Here is a 15,525-nt window from a genome sequence, read left to right as displayed (position 1 = left end):
CCCCCCCCTCCCCCTCCCCCACACTTTCCACATATCATATCATTATCACAGGAGAGGAAGGGGGAAATTGGTGGAGGTTTGTGGGCGTTCGCAGGGAATGGAGAACATCGGCGCCCGAGGTGAGGGATAGACTTGGAGCGCAGACACGGGGACTCTATCCGCAGGGCGCCGGTCACACCCGCACTGAGCCGGAGTAGCGGGAGCGAGCCTGGGCACGTTGGCAGGCAACCTCTGCCAAGTCTGAGCGCATAATGAACAGATCCCTATCTACAATACCGGAATCATATTATATCTCCACCTGCCCCCTCCCCCTCCCCCGGCGCGGAACATGATCCAGATCTGCACGGCGGCTACAAGACAAAATACCTACACCCCACCAATCGTCTTCTCTGATTGGCTCCCGTCTCGTCTAGTAAACATTGCAGTGAAAGTTATAATTGTTCTAGAAGCAAAAAAAAAAATGACCTGTCATTCAACCCACTTATTCTGAGCCCAGGCCATCCCGGGACGAGCCCCCAACTCTGTGACTGGGCAGTGAAAGGAGAAGCGGCACAGCGATGAGCTCTTCTCTCTGTCACTCTGCTCTCTCCTCCTATCAGTGTGCTTCTTAGCAGCACATGATCCGATTGGCTCCTTGTACTGATTCTCGCTCCCTCAGCGTGATGGCCAGCATTATTCAACCCACTTCTTCTGAAATCAGGTCGTCCCGGACGAGCCCCCAACCGGTGACTGGACAGTGAAAGGAGAATTGGCACAACGGTGAGCTCATCTCTCTGTCACTCTGCTCTCTCCTCCAATTAGTGTGCCTCTTATCAGTACATGATCCAATTGGCTCCTGGTACTGCTTCTCGCTCCCTCAGAGTGATAGCCAGCATTATTCAATCCACTTCTTCTGAAATCAGGTCATCCCGGACTATCCCCCAACTGGTGACTGGACAGTGAAAGGAGAAGCAGCAGAGCGATGAGCTCACCTCTCTGTCACTCTGCTCTCTCCTCCTATCAGCGTGCTTCTTATCAGCACATGATCCGATTGGCTCCTTGTACTGATTCTCGCTCTCTCAGCGTGATGACCAGCATTATTCAACCCGCTTCTTCTGAGCCCAGGTCATCCCAGACGAGCCCCCAACAGGTAACTGGACAGTGAAAGGAGAAGCGGCACAGCGGTGAGCTCATCTCTCTGTCACTTTGCACTCTCCTCCTATCAGTGCGCCTCTTAGTACATTATCTGATTGGCTCCTGATACTGCTTCTCACTCCCTCAGCATGATGGCCAGCATTATTAAACCCACTTCTTCTGAGCCCAGACCATCCCGGACGAGCCCCCAACCCCGTGACTGGACAGTGAAAGGAGAAGCGGCACAGCGTTGCGCTCATCTCTCTGTCACTCTTCTCTCTCGTCCTATCAGTTCGCTTTTTATCAGCACATGATCCGATTGGCTCCTTGAACTGCTTCTCGCTCCCTCTGTCTGATGGCCAGCATTATTAAACCCACTTCTTCTGAGCCCAGGTCATCCCGGGCGAGCCCCCCAACCCTGTGACTGGACAGTGAAAGGAGAAGCGGCACAGCGATGAGCTCACCTCTCTGTCACTCTGCTCCCTCCTCCTATCAGCGTGTGAAAAGATTGGCTCCTCATGCTGCTTTTCCCTCTCCCTGTCTGAGCTCTGCTGTACAGGGACTTCAAGAGTCCGATATCAGGTCACATTCAGGGACTTGCACTGCTGGTATATAACCATGTATTAATGATGACATTGTATTTCATATCAGCCCACAGTTTGGAATGAATTCGGTATTTGACTCCCACGCCCGGTGCTGACAATAGCGGGGTCACGCAGCAGAGATTTGGGGGCGTGTCTGTGATGAACTCTTTCTTTTTTCTTTACATATTCTAACAAAGGCATGACAACCATGGCCCTATCTTTGCTGTAGGGAGGGTAACCTTTCCTTTCTATCCTGAAGACACAAACAGGAAGTGAGGGAAATCTCCTCCTAGTTGTCACCGGGCCAGGTGTCTCCAATAGAGGATTTCTCCTCACTTCCTGTTCCGGTGACAACTCAAAAATGTTGGATCTCTGACCACTTTCTGGTCAACAGGACAAATAGAAGGGGGAGTGACTCTCCCCAGTGGGACACATACTGCAATAAACACCTGACAGAGGTTGTAACACTTCCAAACTCCACCTAAAACTAAACACAGGATACAAAAAAAACATCCAACTATTGTTGTGTCCTTTTGCATGGAGAGAGGAAGGGTTAGAATCTCTGTCAGCTTGGTATCGCGGTGTGAGATTCCACATACCGTCAGGACAGGAAGTGGCGGGAAATCTCTCCTCTGGAGACACAGACAGGAACAGAAACCCAGTTTTTTTTTGCTAAAGTGAAGAAGGGTTAGAATTCTGAAAGTGTTCTTATCGCCGTCGGCAACTTCCTGCCCTGGTGATACCCACCGGTCACACTTCCTGTATGGGTGTCACAGGAGGAGGAAGTGGGGGAAAATCTCCCCCTTGTGGTCCCAGACAGAAATAACAAAAACGTACACAAAATGTAATTCTTCTCCACTCCACTTAGGTGAGGAACAGCGCCCCCTCTCTCTCCTCTCCCCCTCTCTCTCCCCCCCATCTCTCTCCTCTCCCCCTCTCTCTCCTCTCCCTCCCTCTCTCCTCTCCTCCATCTCTCTCCTCTCCCTCCCTCTCTCCTCTCCCCCATCTCTCTCCTCTCCCTCCCTCTCTCCTCTCCCCCATCTCTCTCCTCTCCTCCCTCTCTATCCCGTATCTGACCTCTCTCGCTCTCTACCCCACTCTTCCCCCTCTCTCTCCTTTCCCCCTCTCTCTCCTCTCCCCCCTCTCCCCCATCTCTCTCCTCTCCCCCTCTCTATCCTGTATCTCTCTTCTTCTCTCTCCCCCTCTCTCATTTCTTTGTCCTCTTCTCTCTCTCCTCTCCCCCTCTCTCTTCTCCTCTCCTCTATTCTTTGCCCTCTTTTCTCCCACTCTTCCCCCCTCTCTCCTTTCCTCTTATAATTTCTTTGCCCTCTTCTCTCCCTCTCCTCTCCCCCTCTCTCTCTTCTCCTCTCCTGCTCCCCTCCTCCTCCCTCTTCTCTCTCCTCTCCTTTCTCTCTCCTCTCCCCTCTTCTCTCCCCTCCTCCTCTCTCTTTCCTCTCCTAATTTCTTTGTCCTCTTCTCTCCCGCTCCTCTCCCCCTTTTCTCTTCTCCTCTACTGCTCCCCGCTCTCCTCCTCCTCCCTCTTCTCTCTCTCTTTGCCTTTTCCTATGCTTTCCAGCATCTCCCTATTTCTCTCTCATCTCCTCTCTCACCCCCCCTCCAGTCGCCCCTCCTTTCTCTCTCCACTCTCTGCTCTCTCACCTCTCCTCTCATCTCTCACCCCTCTCACCTTTCCTTTCTATTCTCCTGTCCCCCCTCTCTATCTCCCCCACCCTCAATTCTTTGTCCTCTTCTCTCTCTCTTCTCCCCCTCTCTCCCCCCTATCTCTCCTCCCCCTCTCCCCTCTCTCTCTTCTCCTCTCTTCTTTGTCCTCTTATCTCCCTCTCTTCTTCCCCCCTTCTCTTCTCCTGTCCTCTTTTCTTTATCCTCTTCTCTCCCTCCTCTCCTCTCCCCCCTCTCTCCTCTCTCTCTATATATATAATGACTATGTAGGACTCTGAAGATGAAAAGGACTCCTCTGACAGCAATCCCCCCCCCTCTAATATCTTTGTTCTCGGTGGAGAAGAGGTTAACATCCCCAGGCGGTGAGGAGTCAGAGACATTTTACTAACATTTTGGAAAAGTTTGTGAAGAAAAGAGAGGAGAGCCAATGAGGAGAGGAGAAAGGGTGCTACCTCCCCCCCCCTCCGAATACTGGGCTCATCACTCTCCGATTGGGCGTCTCCCCTGGGTGTGGCGCTGTCCTGTCGGGGTATAAATTGGCCACCAGACGGTAACGGCACCACACCAGCTGAATCCTCCTCTCCACCCTCCAGAATCTGACAACATGGTGAGTGAGACTCCTCTGTGCAGGGAAGGGGGGGTGCCTAATCCCACGACCACCTTGGTGCCTAATCCCACAGCCAGCTTGGTGCCTAATCCCACGACCACCTTGGTGCTTAATCCCACGACCAGCTTGGTGCCTAATCCCATGGCCAGCTTGGTGCCTAATCCCACAGCCAGCTTGGTGCCTAATCCCATGACCAGCTTGGTGCCTAATCCCACAGCCAGCTTGGTGCCTAATCCCACGACCAGCTTGGTGCCTAATCCCACAGCCAGCTTGGTGCCTAATCCCACGACCAGCTTGGTGCCTAATCCCACGACCAGCTTGGTGCCTAATCCCACGACCAGCTTGGTGCCTAATCCCACGACCACCTTGGTGCCTAATCCCACGACCACCTTGGTGCCTAATCCCACGACCACCTTGGTGCCTAATCCCACGACCACCTTGGTGCCTAATCCCACGACCACCTTGGTGCCTAATCCCACGACCACCTTGGTGCCTAATCCCACGACCAGCTTGGTGCCTAATCCCACGACCAGCTTGGTGCCTAATCCCACGACCACCTTGGTGCCTAATCCCAGGACCAGCTTGGTGCCTAATCCCACAGCCAGCTTGGTGCCTAATCCCACGACCAGCTTGGCACGGGTCTCCCTCTATGGGCTTCCTCTTGTGGGGTCATTGGGTGGTTCAGGTTCTGATCCGGATGGGTCACCGGTGGGCACAGGTGGGCAAAATGGGGGTCAGTTGTCTCACACACCCCCTGAAGGTGAGGGGGCGGGGCCTGCTGAGAGATCAGAATATAGGGGGTTCGGACTGGGCGTGGCTTAAATCTCCCCCCCCCCCCCCAGCCATAGACCAGAGACTTCTTCTGGATAAACAGACACAATCCACTAGGAGGCTTGTCTATCGTTCGGGTTCGGCATAACCGTGCATGCTCGGGTCACCCATGTGTGCCTGTTTATTCTGCCATAAGGGGGGGGAGGGGGGGGACACATCATCAAACGAGAACGTTCGCCATTTCCTGACAAGTCTTCTCCTCCCCCCCCCCAATACGTCTTCAGTAGGTCCTCTCACGTCTGCCACGGGAGGTCTCCAAAGATCAGAGAAGTCTCCTTATTTTCCGATCTCTTAATGGACCCCCCCACCAATCCGCGGGGGAGGGGCTGAGACAGGTGACCCCCCAATCTGCGGGGGATGGGCTGAGACAAGTGACCCCCCCCATTGTGCCCACCTGTGCAGGTGACCCTGACCAGGAGGTGCAACCAGGAGAACCCAACCGGCACGAACACGAGTGCATGGCCAGGCTTATGCCCCATGTGCGGGGCGGAGGAGGGGCGTGGCGCCCCTGGCGCTGGACGGGACAATCGCCATCGGACAGATATTCGCGATCCATGCGATCGACCAACCTGCGCCGCGTTCGTTTATTGGCTGACTGATGAAAAGGAAAGGGACGGGTTGTCCCTGCACGGGCCACCTCTGTCGGTAGCGGTGGGTGCGGCGAATACGCCCCGCCTCTCGCTCCCGGTTTAGAAATGTGGCCAACACCCGTCCTCCGATTCTACCCGGGGGGGTCTAATTTACCTTCCGGGTGCGTCACACATCAAGACGCGTTACACATATTTACACGAACCCGCGTTATTACAACACGCGCCATTATTATCTTACACAACAAGATGAGCGAATGTTATAACAATGTATTAATAGTAATAGTAGTGATACTAACAATGATAAATCAAGTAATAATAATAAAAATAATAAGAGTGATAATAATATAACAACAAATAATAATAACAATACTAAAAATAATAATAATTAAAATAATAGTGGTAATAATATAACAACAACAATTACAATAATACATTATTATTATTGTTACGATTATTTAACAGAATATTATCACTATCATTTACTTTTATTATTATTATTATTACTACTACTATTACTTTTAGTATTGTTATTATCACTATTACTGTAAATACATAATTAACAGTAATATTAGTTATACTAACAATAACAAATACAATTTTTTTTTATTAATAATAAAATAATAATAGGGATAATAATATCAATACTAAAAGTAATAATTATAATAATAATCAATAATATTAATAAAAATAATAATAGTGATACAAATATAACAGTAATAATACATTATTATAATTGTTACTATTATTAAATAGATTATTATCACTATCATTACTTTTATTATTATTATTACTATTATTTTTAGTATTGTTATTATCGCTATTACTGTAACTACACAATTATCATTACCAGTAATAATACATTATTATTATTGTTACTATTATTAAATAGATTATTATCACTATCATTACTTTTATTATTATTATTACTATTATTTTTAGTATTATTATTATCCCTATTACTGTAAATACATAATTAACAGTAATATTAGTAATACTAACAATATTAAAAATAAAAATATTAATAATAATAATAATAATAAAATAATAATAGGGATAAAAATATAACAAATAATAATATCAATACTAAAAGTAATAATAATAATAATCAATAATATTAATAAAAAATAGTGATACAAATATAACAGTAATAATTTATTATTATTATTGTTACTATTATTAGATTATTATCACTATTATTACTTTTATTATTACTATTATTTTTAGTATTGTTATTATCCCTATTACTGTAAATACATAATTAACAGTAATATTAGTAATACTAACAATATAAAAAAAAAAAATATTAATAATAATAAAATAATAGGGATAAAAATATAATAACAAACAATAATAGCAATACTAAAAGTAATAATAATAATAATAATCAATAATATTAATAAAAATAATAATAGTGATACAAATATAACAGTAATAATACATTATTATTATTATTATTATTGTTACTATTATTAGATTATTATCACTATTATTACTTTTTTATTATTACTATTATTTTTAGTATTGTTATTATCCCTATTACTGTAAATACATAATTAACAGTAATATTAGTAATACTAACAATATTAAAAATAAAAATATTAATAACAATAAAAATAATAGGGATAAAAATATAATATCAATACTAAAAGTAATAATAATAATAATCAATAATATTAATAAAAATAATAATAGTGATACAAATATAACAGTAATAATACATTATTATTATTATTGTTACTATTATTAGATTATTATCACTATTATTACTTTTTTATTATTACTATTATTTTTAGTATTGTTATTATCCCTATTACTGTAAATACATAATTAACAGTAATATTAGTAATACTAACAATATTAAAAATAAAAATATTAATAACAATAAAATAATAGGGATAAAAATATAATATCAATACTAAAAGTAATAATAATAATAATCAATAATATTAATAAAAATAATAATAGTGATACAAATATAACAGTAATAATACATTATTATTATTGTTACTATTATTAAATAGATTATTATCACTATCATTACTTTTATTATTATTATTATTACTATTAATTTTAGTATTGTTATTATCGCTATTACTGTAACTACACAATTATCATTAACAGTAATATTAGTGATAAACAATAACGATACTATAAAATAAAAATAAATTGAAAAAATACAAATAGTAATAAAAAAAATAATACAACTAATAATAGTGATAAGAATAGAATAAAAATAATAATAACACCAATACTAAAAATAATAATAGTAGTAATAATAATAATATAACAACAATAATGATACATTATTATTAGTAGTATTTATTATATTATTTTTATTATTACTATTGTTATTTTTAGTATTCTTATTATTAGTATCACTAATATTACTGTTAATACAATATTATCATTGTTATTATTATTATGTATTATATTATTATAACTATTATTATCTTTAGTATTGTTAGTATCACTAATGTTACTGTTAACTAGAATAACAATATTAAAAATAATAATAGTTATAATAATATAATAATAATAATAATAATAATAATGTATTAACAGTAATATTAGTGATACTAACAATAACAATACTAATAATAATAATAATAATAATACTACAATGTATCATTTTGCACAGATGCAGATAAAAAGTGTAACAAAAAACATTTATCTGGATCTCCGCCCCCCCCCCTCATTTGCATGTTACCTCCCTCCCCCTGCCCCACCCCCGCGGGGTCCTAGAATACACACAATAGGCAAATGCATTATTAATTATCGATCGGCATCCCTTCCGCTATGTACAGAACACCGACACCTCCGCCAGAGAGATTTGAATATTGAAATCTTTATTTAGTAAGAATGCAAAAGCAGCGCTGATCCCGGCAGCCAATCAGAGCTCATCGTATACTAGTCTAATCTCAGTGACTTGTGATTGGCTGAACAAATGTCGCCGTTTATAGGGTGTCATTTGGGACGATCGGATGAAGACCCCACAGGGGGGATCCCGGGGTGAATTATCGGCTCGATATCTACACAGTCAGTGCATAACGCTGACATGTTTCAGGTACCGGGGGGGGTGGAGTTTAGGGGTGTTTCGGCCAATGGGGTGTGTGCAGCTTACTGGAGTAAAAATCCAACAAGGAGGACGCTGTGCGATCACTTTATATAATGAGTCCTTTATATTCCGGCTGCTGCGGAGGCGGCACAACCGGACAAACCGGACAAACCGGACCGACGCCGAAACCTGCCGAGAGATAGCAGACAATTGCCTGAGGGCAGGGCGGAGTCAAAGGAATTATAAACAACCAATAAAATATCTAGTAAATTATTTGTCAGGCCGGAGCAGCTCATGGGCGGATCTGGAGCCTGACACCCCCCCAGACTCTATGCCTGACACCCCCCCAGACTTTGTGCCTGACACCCCCCCAGACTCTGTGCCTGACACCCCCCCAGACTTTGTGCCTGACACCCCCCCAGACTTTGTGCCTGACACCCCCCCAGACTCTGTGCCTGACACCCCCCCAGACTCTATGCCTGACACCCCCCCAGACTTTGTGCCTGACACCCCCCCAGACTTTGTGCCTGACACCCCCCCAGACTCTGTGCCTGACACCCCCCCAGACTCTGTGCCTGACACCCCCCCAGACTTTGTGCTTGACACCCCCCCAGACTCTGTGCCCGACACCCCCCCAGACTCTGTGCCCGACACCCCCCCAGACTCTGTGCCCGACCCTCCCTCAGACTCTGTGCCCGACACCCCCCCAGACTCTGTGCCTGACACCCCCCCAGACTCTGTGCCTGACACCCCCCAGACTTTGTGCCTGACACCCCCCCCCCATTCTCTGTGCCTGACACCCCCCCAGACTTCGTGCCCGACACCACCCCCAGACTTTGTATCTGACCCCCCCGCCCCCACCCAGACTCTGTACCTGAAACCCACCAGACTTTGTGCCCGACCCTCCCTCAGACTTTGTACCTGACACCCCCCCAGACTTTGTCTGACCCTCCCCCCAGACTCTATGCCTGACACCCACCCAGACTTTGTGCCCGACACCCCCCCAGATTCTATACCTGACACCCCCCAGACTCTGTGCCTAACACCCCCCCAGACTTTGTGCCTGACACCCCCCCAGACTTTGTGTCTGATCCCCTCTCACCCAGACTCTGTACCTGAAACCCACCAGACTTTGTGCCCGACCCTCCCTCAGACTTTGTACCTGACACCCCCCCAGACTTTGTCTGACCCTTCCCCCAGACTCTATGCCTGACACCCACCCAGACTTTGTGCCCGACACCCCCCCCCCCAGATTCTATACCTGACACCCCCCAGACTTTGTTCCTGACAACCCCCCAAGAATTTGTGCCTGATGCCTCCCCAAACTTTGTACCTGACACCCCCAGGCTTTTTATCTGACACCACCGTTAGACTTTGTACCTGACACCTTCCTAGAATCTCATTCACTCCTCTCCTAGGCTGGTTTGGCTGTAATGAGACCCCCCCCCCCCCCCACTGTGGGAGGGGTAGGTGTTCTCGGTGGGTCTCGGAGGGATCAGTCGATATGTAATCTGTCTTCTCTCTCCAGGATTTTAAGAAGACAAACGTAGAGGATTGCATGACTCTGATGATCCTGAAATTCGAGGAATACGCCAAGAAAAGGGACAGCGACGGAGACACCCTGAGCACCGACGAGCTGTACGACCTCGCCGTAGCCGAGTTCCCCACACTCTGTGTAAGTGACACCCCAGAGGGCGGCCAATCACATCCTTACATTTATCCCCATTGTGGGAGGGGCAGAGACACAAACTACTGGAGGAAACCTCCCCATTGTGGGAGGGGCAGAGACACAAACTACTGCAGGAAATCTCCCCATTGTGGGAGGGGCAGAGACACAAACTACTGGGGGGATCTCCCCATTGTGGGAGGGGCAGAGACACAAACTACTGCAGGGAAACCTCCCCATTGTGGGAGGGGCAGAGACACAAACTACTGCAGGAAATCTCCCCATTGTGGGAGGGGCAGAGACACAAACTACTGCAGGAAATCTCCCCATTGTGGGAGGGGCAGAGACACAAACTACTGGGGGGAAATCTCCCCATTGTGGGAGGGGCAGAGACACAAACTACTGGGTGAAATCTCCCCATTGTGGGAGGGGCAGAGACACAAACTACTGCGGGAAATCTCCCCATTGTGGGAGGGGCAGAGACACAAACTACTGGGGGGAAATCTCCCCATTGTGGGAGGGGCAGAGACACAAACTACTGGGTGAAATCTCCCCATTGTGGGAGGGGCAGAGACACAAACTACTGGGTGAAATCTCCCCATTGTGGGAGGGGCAGAGACACAAACGACTGGGGGAAATCTACTCATTGTGGGAGGGGCAGAGACACAAACTACTGGAGGAAACCTCCCCATTGTGGGAGGGGCAGAGACACAAACTACTGGGGGGAAATCTCCCCATTGTGGGAGGGGCAGAGACACAAACTACTGGGTGAAATCTCCCCATTGTGGGAGGGGCAGAGACGCAAACTACTGGGGGAAATCTCCCCATTGTGGGAGGGGCAGAGACGCAAACTACTGCAGGAAATCTCCCCATTGTGGGAGGGGCAGAGACGCAAACTACTGCAGGAAATCTCCCCATTGTGGGAGGGGCAGAGACGCAAACTACTGGGTGAAATCTCCCCATTGTGGGAGGGGCAGAGACACAAACTACTGGGTGAAATCTCCCCATTGTGGGAGGGGCAGAGACGCAAACTACTGGGTGAAATCTCCCCATTGTGGGAGGGGCAGAGACACAAACTACTGCAGGGAAATCTCCCCATTGTGGGAGGGGCAGAGACACAAACTACTGGAGGGAAATCTCCCCATTGTGGGTGGGGCAGAGACACAAACTACTGCAGGGAAATCTCTCCATTGTGGGAGGGGCAGAGACACAAACTACTGGGGGGATCTCCACATTGTGGGAGGGGCAGAGACACAAATTACTGGGGGAAATCTCCCCATTGTGGGAGGGGCAGAGACACAAACTACTGCAGGGAAATCTCCCCATTGTGGGAGGGGCAGAGACACAAACTACTGGAGGGAAATCTCCCCATTGTGGGTGGGGCAGAGACACAAACTACTGCAGGGAAATCTCTCCATTGTGGGAGGGGCAGAGACACAAACTACTGGGGGGAAATCTCCCCATTGTGGGAGGGGCAGAGACACAAATTACTGGGGGAAATCTCCCCATTGTGGGAGGGGCAGAGACACAAACTACTGCAGGGAAATCTCCCCATTGTGGGAGGGGCAGAGACACAAACTACTGCAGGGAAACCTCCCCATTGTGGGAGGGGCAGAGACACAAACTACTGGGTGAAATCTCCCCATTGTGGGAGGGGCAGAGACACAAACGACTGGGGGAAATCTACTCATTGTGGGAGGGGCAGAGACACAAACTACTGGAGGAAACCTCCCCATTGTGGGAGGGGCAGAGACACAAACTACTGGGGGGAAATCTCCCCATTGTGGGAGGGGCAGAGACACAAACTACTGGGTGAAATCTCCCCATTGTGGGAGGGGCAGAGACGCAAACTACTGGGGGAAATCTCCCCATTGTGGGAGGGGCAGAGACGCAAACTACTGCAGGAAATCTCCCCATTGTGGGAGGGGCAGAGACGCAAACTACTGGGTGAAATCTCCCCATTGTGGGAGGGGCAGAGACGCAAACTACTGGGTGAAATCTCCCCATTGTGGGAGGGGCAGAGACACAAACTACTGGGTGAAATCTCCCCATTGTGGGAGGGGCAGAAACGCAAACTACTGGGTGAAATCTCCCCATTGTGGGAGGGGCAGAGACACAAACTACTGGGGGGAAATCTCCCCATTGTGGGAGGGGCAGAGACACAAATTACTGGGGGAAATCTCCCCATTGTGGGAGGGGCAGAGACACAAACTACTGCAGGGAAATCTCCCCATTGTGGGAGGGGCAGAGACACAAACTACTGGAGGGAAATCTCCCCATTGTGGGTGGGGCAGAGACACAAACTACTGCAGGGAAATCTCTCCATTGTGGGAGGGGCAGAGACACAAACTACTGGGGGGATCTCCACATTGTGGGAGGGGCAGAGACACAAATTACTGGGGGAAATCTCCCCATTGTGGGAGGGGCAGAGACACAAACTACTGCAGGGAAATCTCCCCATTGTGGGAGGGGCAGAGACACAAACTACTGGAGGGAAATCTCCCCATTGTGGGTGGGGCAGAGACACAAACTACTGCAGGGAAATCTCTCCATTGTGGGAGGGGCAGAGACACAAACTACTGGGGGGAAATCTCCCCATTGTGGGAGGGGCAGAGACACAAATTACTGGGGGAAATCTCCCCATTGTGGGAGGGGCAGAGACACAAACTACTGCAGGGAAATCTCCCCATTGTGGGAGGGGCAGAGACACAAACTACTGCAGGGAAACCTCCCCATTGTGGGAGGGGCAGAGACACAAACTACTGCAGGAAATCTCCCCATTGTGGGAGGGGCAGAGACACAAACTACTGGGTGAAATCTCCCCATTGTGGGAGGGACAGAGACACAAACTACTGGGGGGAAATCTCCCCATTGTGGGAGGGGCAGAGACACAAACTACTGGGTGAAATCTCCCCATTGTGGGAGGGGCAGAGACACAAACTACTGGGTGAAATCTCCCCATTGTGGGAGGGGCAGAGACGCAAACTACTGGGTGAAATCTCCCCATTGTGGGAGGGGCAGAGACACAAACTACTGGGGGGAAATCTCCCCATTGTGGGAGGGGCAGAGACACAAATTACTGGGGGAAATCTCCCCATTGTGGGAGGGGCAGAGACACAAACTACTGCAGGGAAATCTCCCCATTGTGGGAGGGGCAGAGACACAAACTACTGGAGGGAAATCTCCCCATTGTGGGTGGGGCAGAGACACAAACTACTACAGGGAAATCTCCCCATTGTGGGAGGGGCAGAGACACAAACTACTGCAGGGAAATCTCCCCATTGTGGGAGGGGCAGAGACACAAACTACTGCAGGGAAATCTCCCCATTGTGGGAGGGGCAGAGACACAAACTACTGGAGGGAAATCTCCCCATTGTGGGTGGGGCAGAGACACAAACTACTGCAGGGAAATCTCTCCATTGTGGGAGGGGCAGAGACACAAACTACTGGGGGGATCTCCCCATTGTGGGAGGGGCAGAGACACAAACTACTGGAGGAAACCTCCCCATTGTGGGAGGGGCAGAGACACAAACTACTGCAGGGAAACCTCCCCATTGTGGGAGGAGCAGAGACACAAACTACTGCAGGAAATCTCCCCATTGTGGGAGGGGCAGAGACACAAACTACTGGGTGAAATCTCCCCATTGTGGGAGGGACAGAGACACAAACTACTGGGGGGAAATCTCCCCATTGTGGGAGGGGCAGAGACACAAACTACTGGGTGAAATCTCCCCATTGTGGGAGGGGCAGAGACACAAACTACTGGGTGAAATCTCCCCATTGTGGGAGGGGCAGAGACGCAAACTACTGGGTGAAATCTCCCCATTGTGGGAGGGGCAGAGACACAAACTACTGGGGGGAAATCTCCCCATTGTGGGAGGGGCAGAGACACAAATTACTGGGGGAAATCTCCCCATTGTGGGAGGGGCAGAGACACAAACTACTGCAGGGAAATCTCCCCATTGTGGGAGGGGCAGAGACACAAACTACTGGAGGGAAATCTCCCCATTGTGGGTGGGGCAGAGACACAAACTACTACAGGGAAATCTCCCCATTGTGGGAGGGGCAGAGACACAAACTACTGCAGGGAAATCTCCCCATTGTGGGAGGGGCAGAGACACAAACTACTGCAGGGAAATCTCCCCATTGTGGGAGGGGCAGAGACACAAACTACTGGGTGAAATCTCCCCATTGTGGGAGGGGCAGAGACGCAAACTACTGGGTGAAATCTCCCCATTGTGGGAGGGGCAGAGACACAAACTACTGGGGGGAAATCTCCCCATTGTGGGAGGGGCAGAGACACAAATTACTGGGGGAAATCTCCCCATTGTGGGAGGGGCAGAGACACAAACTACTGCAGGGAAATCTCCCCATTGTGGGAGGGGCAGAGACACAAACTACTACAGGGAAATCTCCCCATTGTGGGAGGGGCAGAGACACAAACTACTGCAGGGAAATCTCCCCATTGTGAGAGGGGCAGAGACACAAATTACTGGGGGAAATCTCCCCATTGTGGGAGGGGCAGAGACACAAACTACTGGAGGGAAATCTCCCCATTGTGGGAGGGGCAGAGACACAAACTACTGCAGGGAAATCTCCCCATTGTGGGAGGGGCAGAGACACAAACTACTGCAGGGAAATCTCCCCATTGTGGGAGGGGCAGAGACACAAACTACTGGGGGAAATCTCATTTAAAAAGAAAAAAAATGTTAAAATGAAAATGTGTCCTAATTGTGTCTTGCAGGGAAGTGGGAAGAAGGATGAGGTCCTGAAGGGAATCATCGGTAAGATGGACGTCAACAACGATAAGAAGGTGACCTTCGAGGAGTTCATGTGTTTCTCGGCTTCCGTGGCCATTGCCATCAGAGAGATATTAAAGAAGTAACGTCCTGGGCGCAGGGGGGAGGGGCAATATTTACTGAATTCAGCGATTGTGCAATCTTTCAATAAATGTAACATTTTTTGGATATGACGTTCGTCTCGTCTTCAGTATTTGTGCTAAAAATATTGTTTAGCTCGTTACGTCTGGTCAGCTTCCTACGAATGATTTTATTGGTCGATTTCCCTGACTTCATATATAAGAGTGGAAATAGCCCATCAACTCACAGAAACCAATCAGAAACGAGAACCATAAATGGGTCTCTGCAGACAAAAGGAAATATGATTTAGTAATTGTTCCATATTCTGAGAACCAGAAATCAGGCTGGCAGTGGGAGGGCTCTGCTCTATGTACCTAACATGTTTCAGGTACTGGGAGCTGTAATGGCTGCAGCAAGAGTCATACCCTCTGTATGTCACATACGTTTTCGGTTGTATTATATACCCCAAAAACAATTCAATAACAGCGCCCTCTGCTGCTCCATTTTATATAAAACCTTACATTGGCACAAAGCTACAAC

The 15,525-nt window shown here is 47.6% G+C and overlaps 1 protein-coding gene across 1 annotated transcript; it reads left to right on the top strand.

Annotated features, from left to right (window-relative positions):
- The first annotated feature begins 3,829 nt into the window (after positions 1-3,829).
- Positions 3,830-15,098, top strand: LOC143942538 (protein S100-G-like). The gene is made up of 3 exons (XM_077463860.1): positions 3,830-3,984; positions 9,989-10,135; positions 14,871-15,098. The coding sequence occupies exons 1-3, from the start codon at positions 3,982-3,984 to the stop codon at positions 15,009-15,011; spliced, it is 291 nt and encodes a 96-aa protein (XP_077319986.1). The 5' UTR covers positions 3,830-3,981; the 3' UTR covers positions 15,012-15,098.
- The last annotated feature ends 427 nt before the right edge of the window (positions 15,099-15,525 follow it).

This window comes from Lithobates pipiens, unplaced genomic scaffold (assembly GCF_037356315.1).
Source record: "Lithobates pipiens isolate NorthernLeopardFrog02 unplaced genomic scaffold, aLitPip1_a1.2 Scaffold_30, whole genome shotgun sequence".
NCBI classification, from domain to species: Eukaryota; Metazoa; Chordata; class Amphibia; order Anura; family Ranidae; genus Lithobates; species Lithobates pipiens.
Note: the sequence above shows the minus strand (reverse complement) of the source record. Positions and strands in the feature narration are given on the sequence as shown.

Coding starts and splice junctions, on each gene's coding strand:
- LOC143942538 (XM_077463860.1), top strand. Junction 10,136..14,870: donor CCGAGTTCCCCACACTCTGT/GTAAGTGACACC, acceptor TGTGTCTTGCAG/GGAAGTGGGAAGAAGGATGA.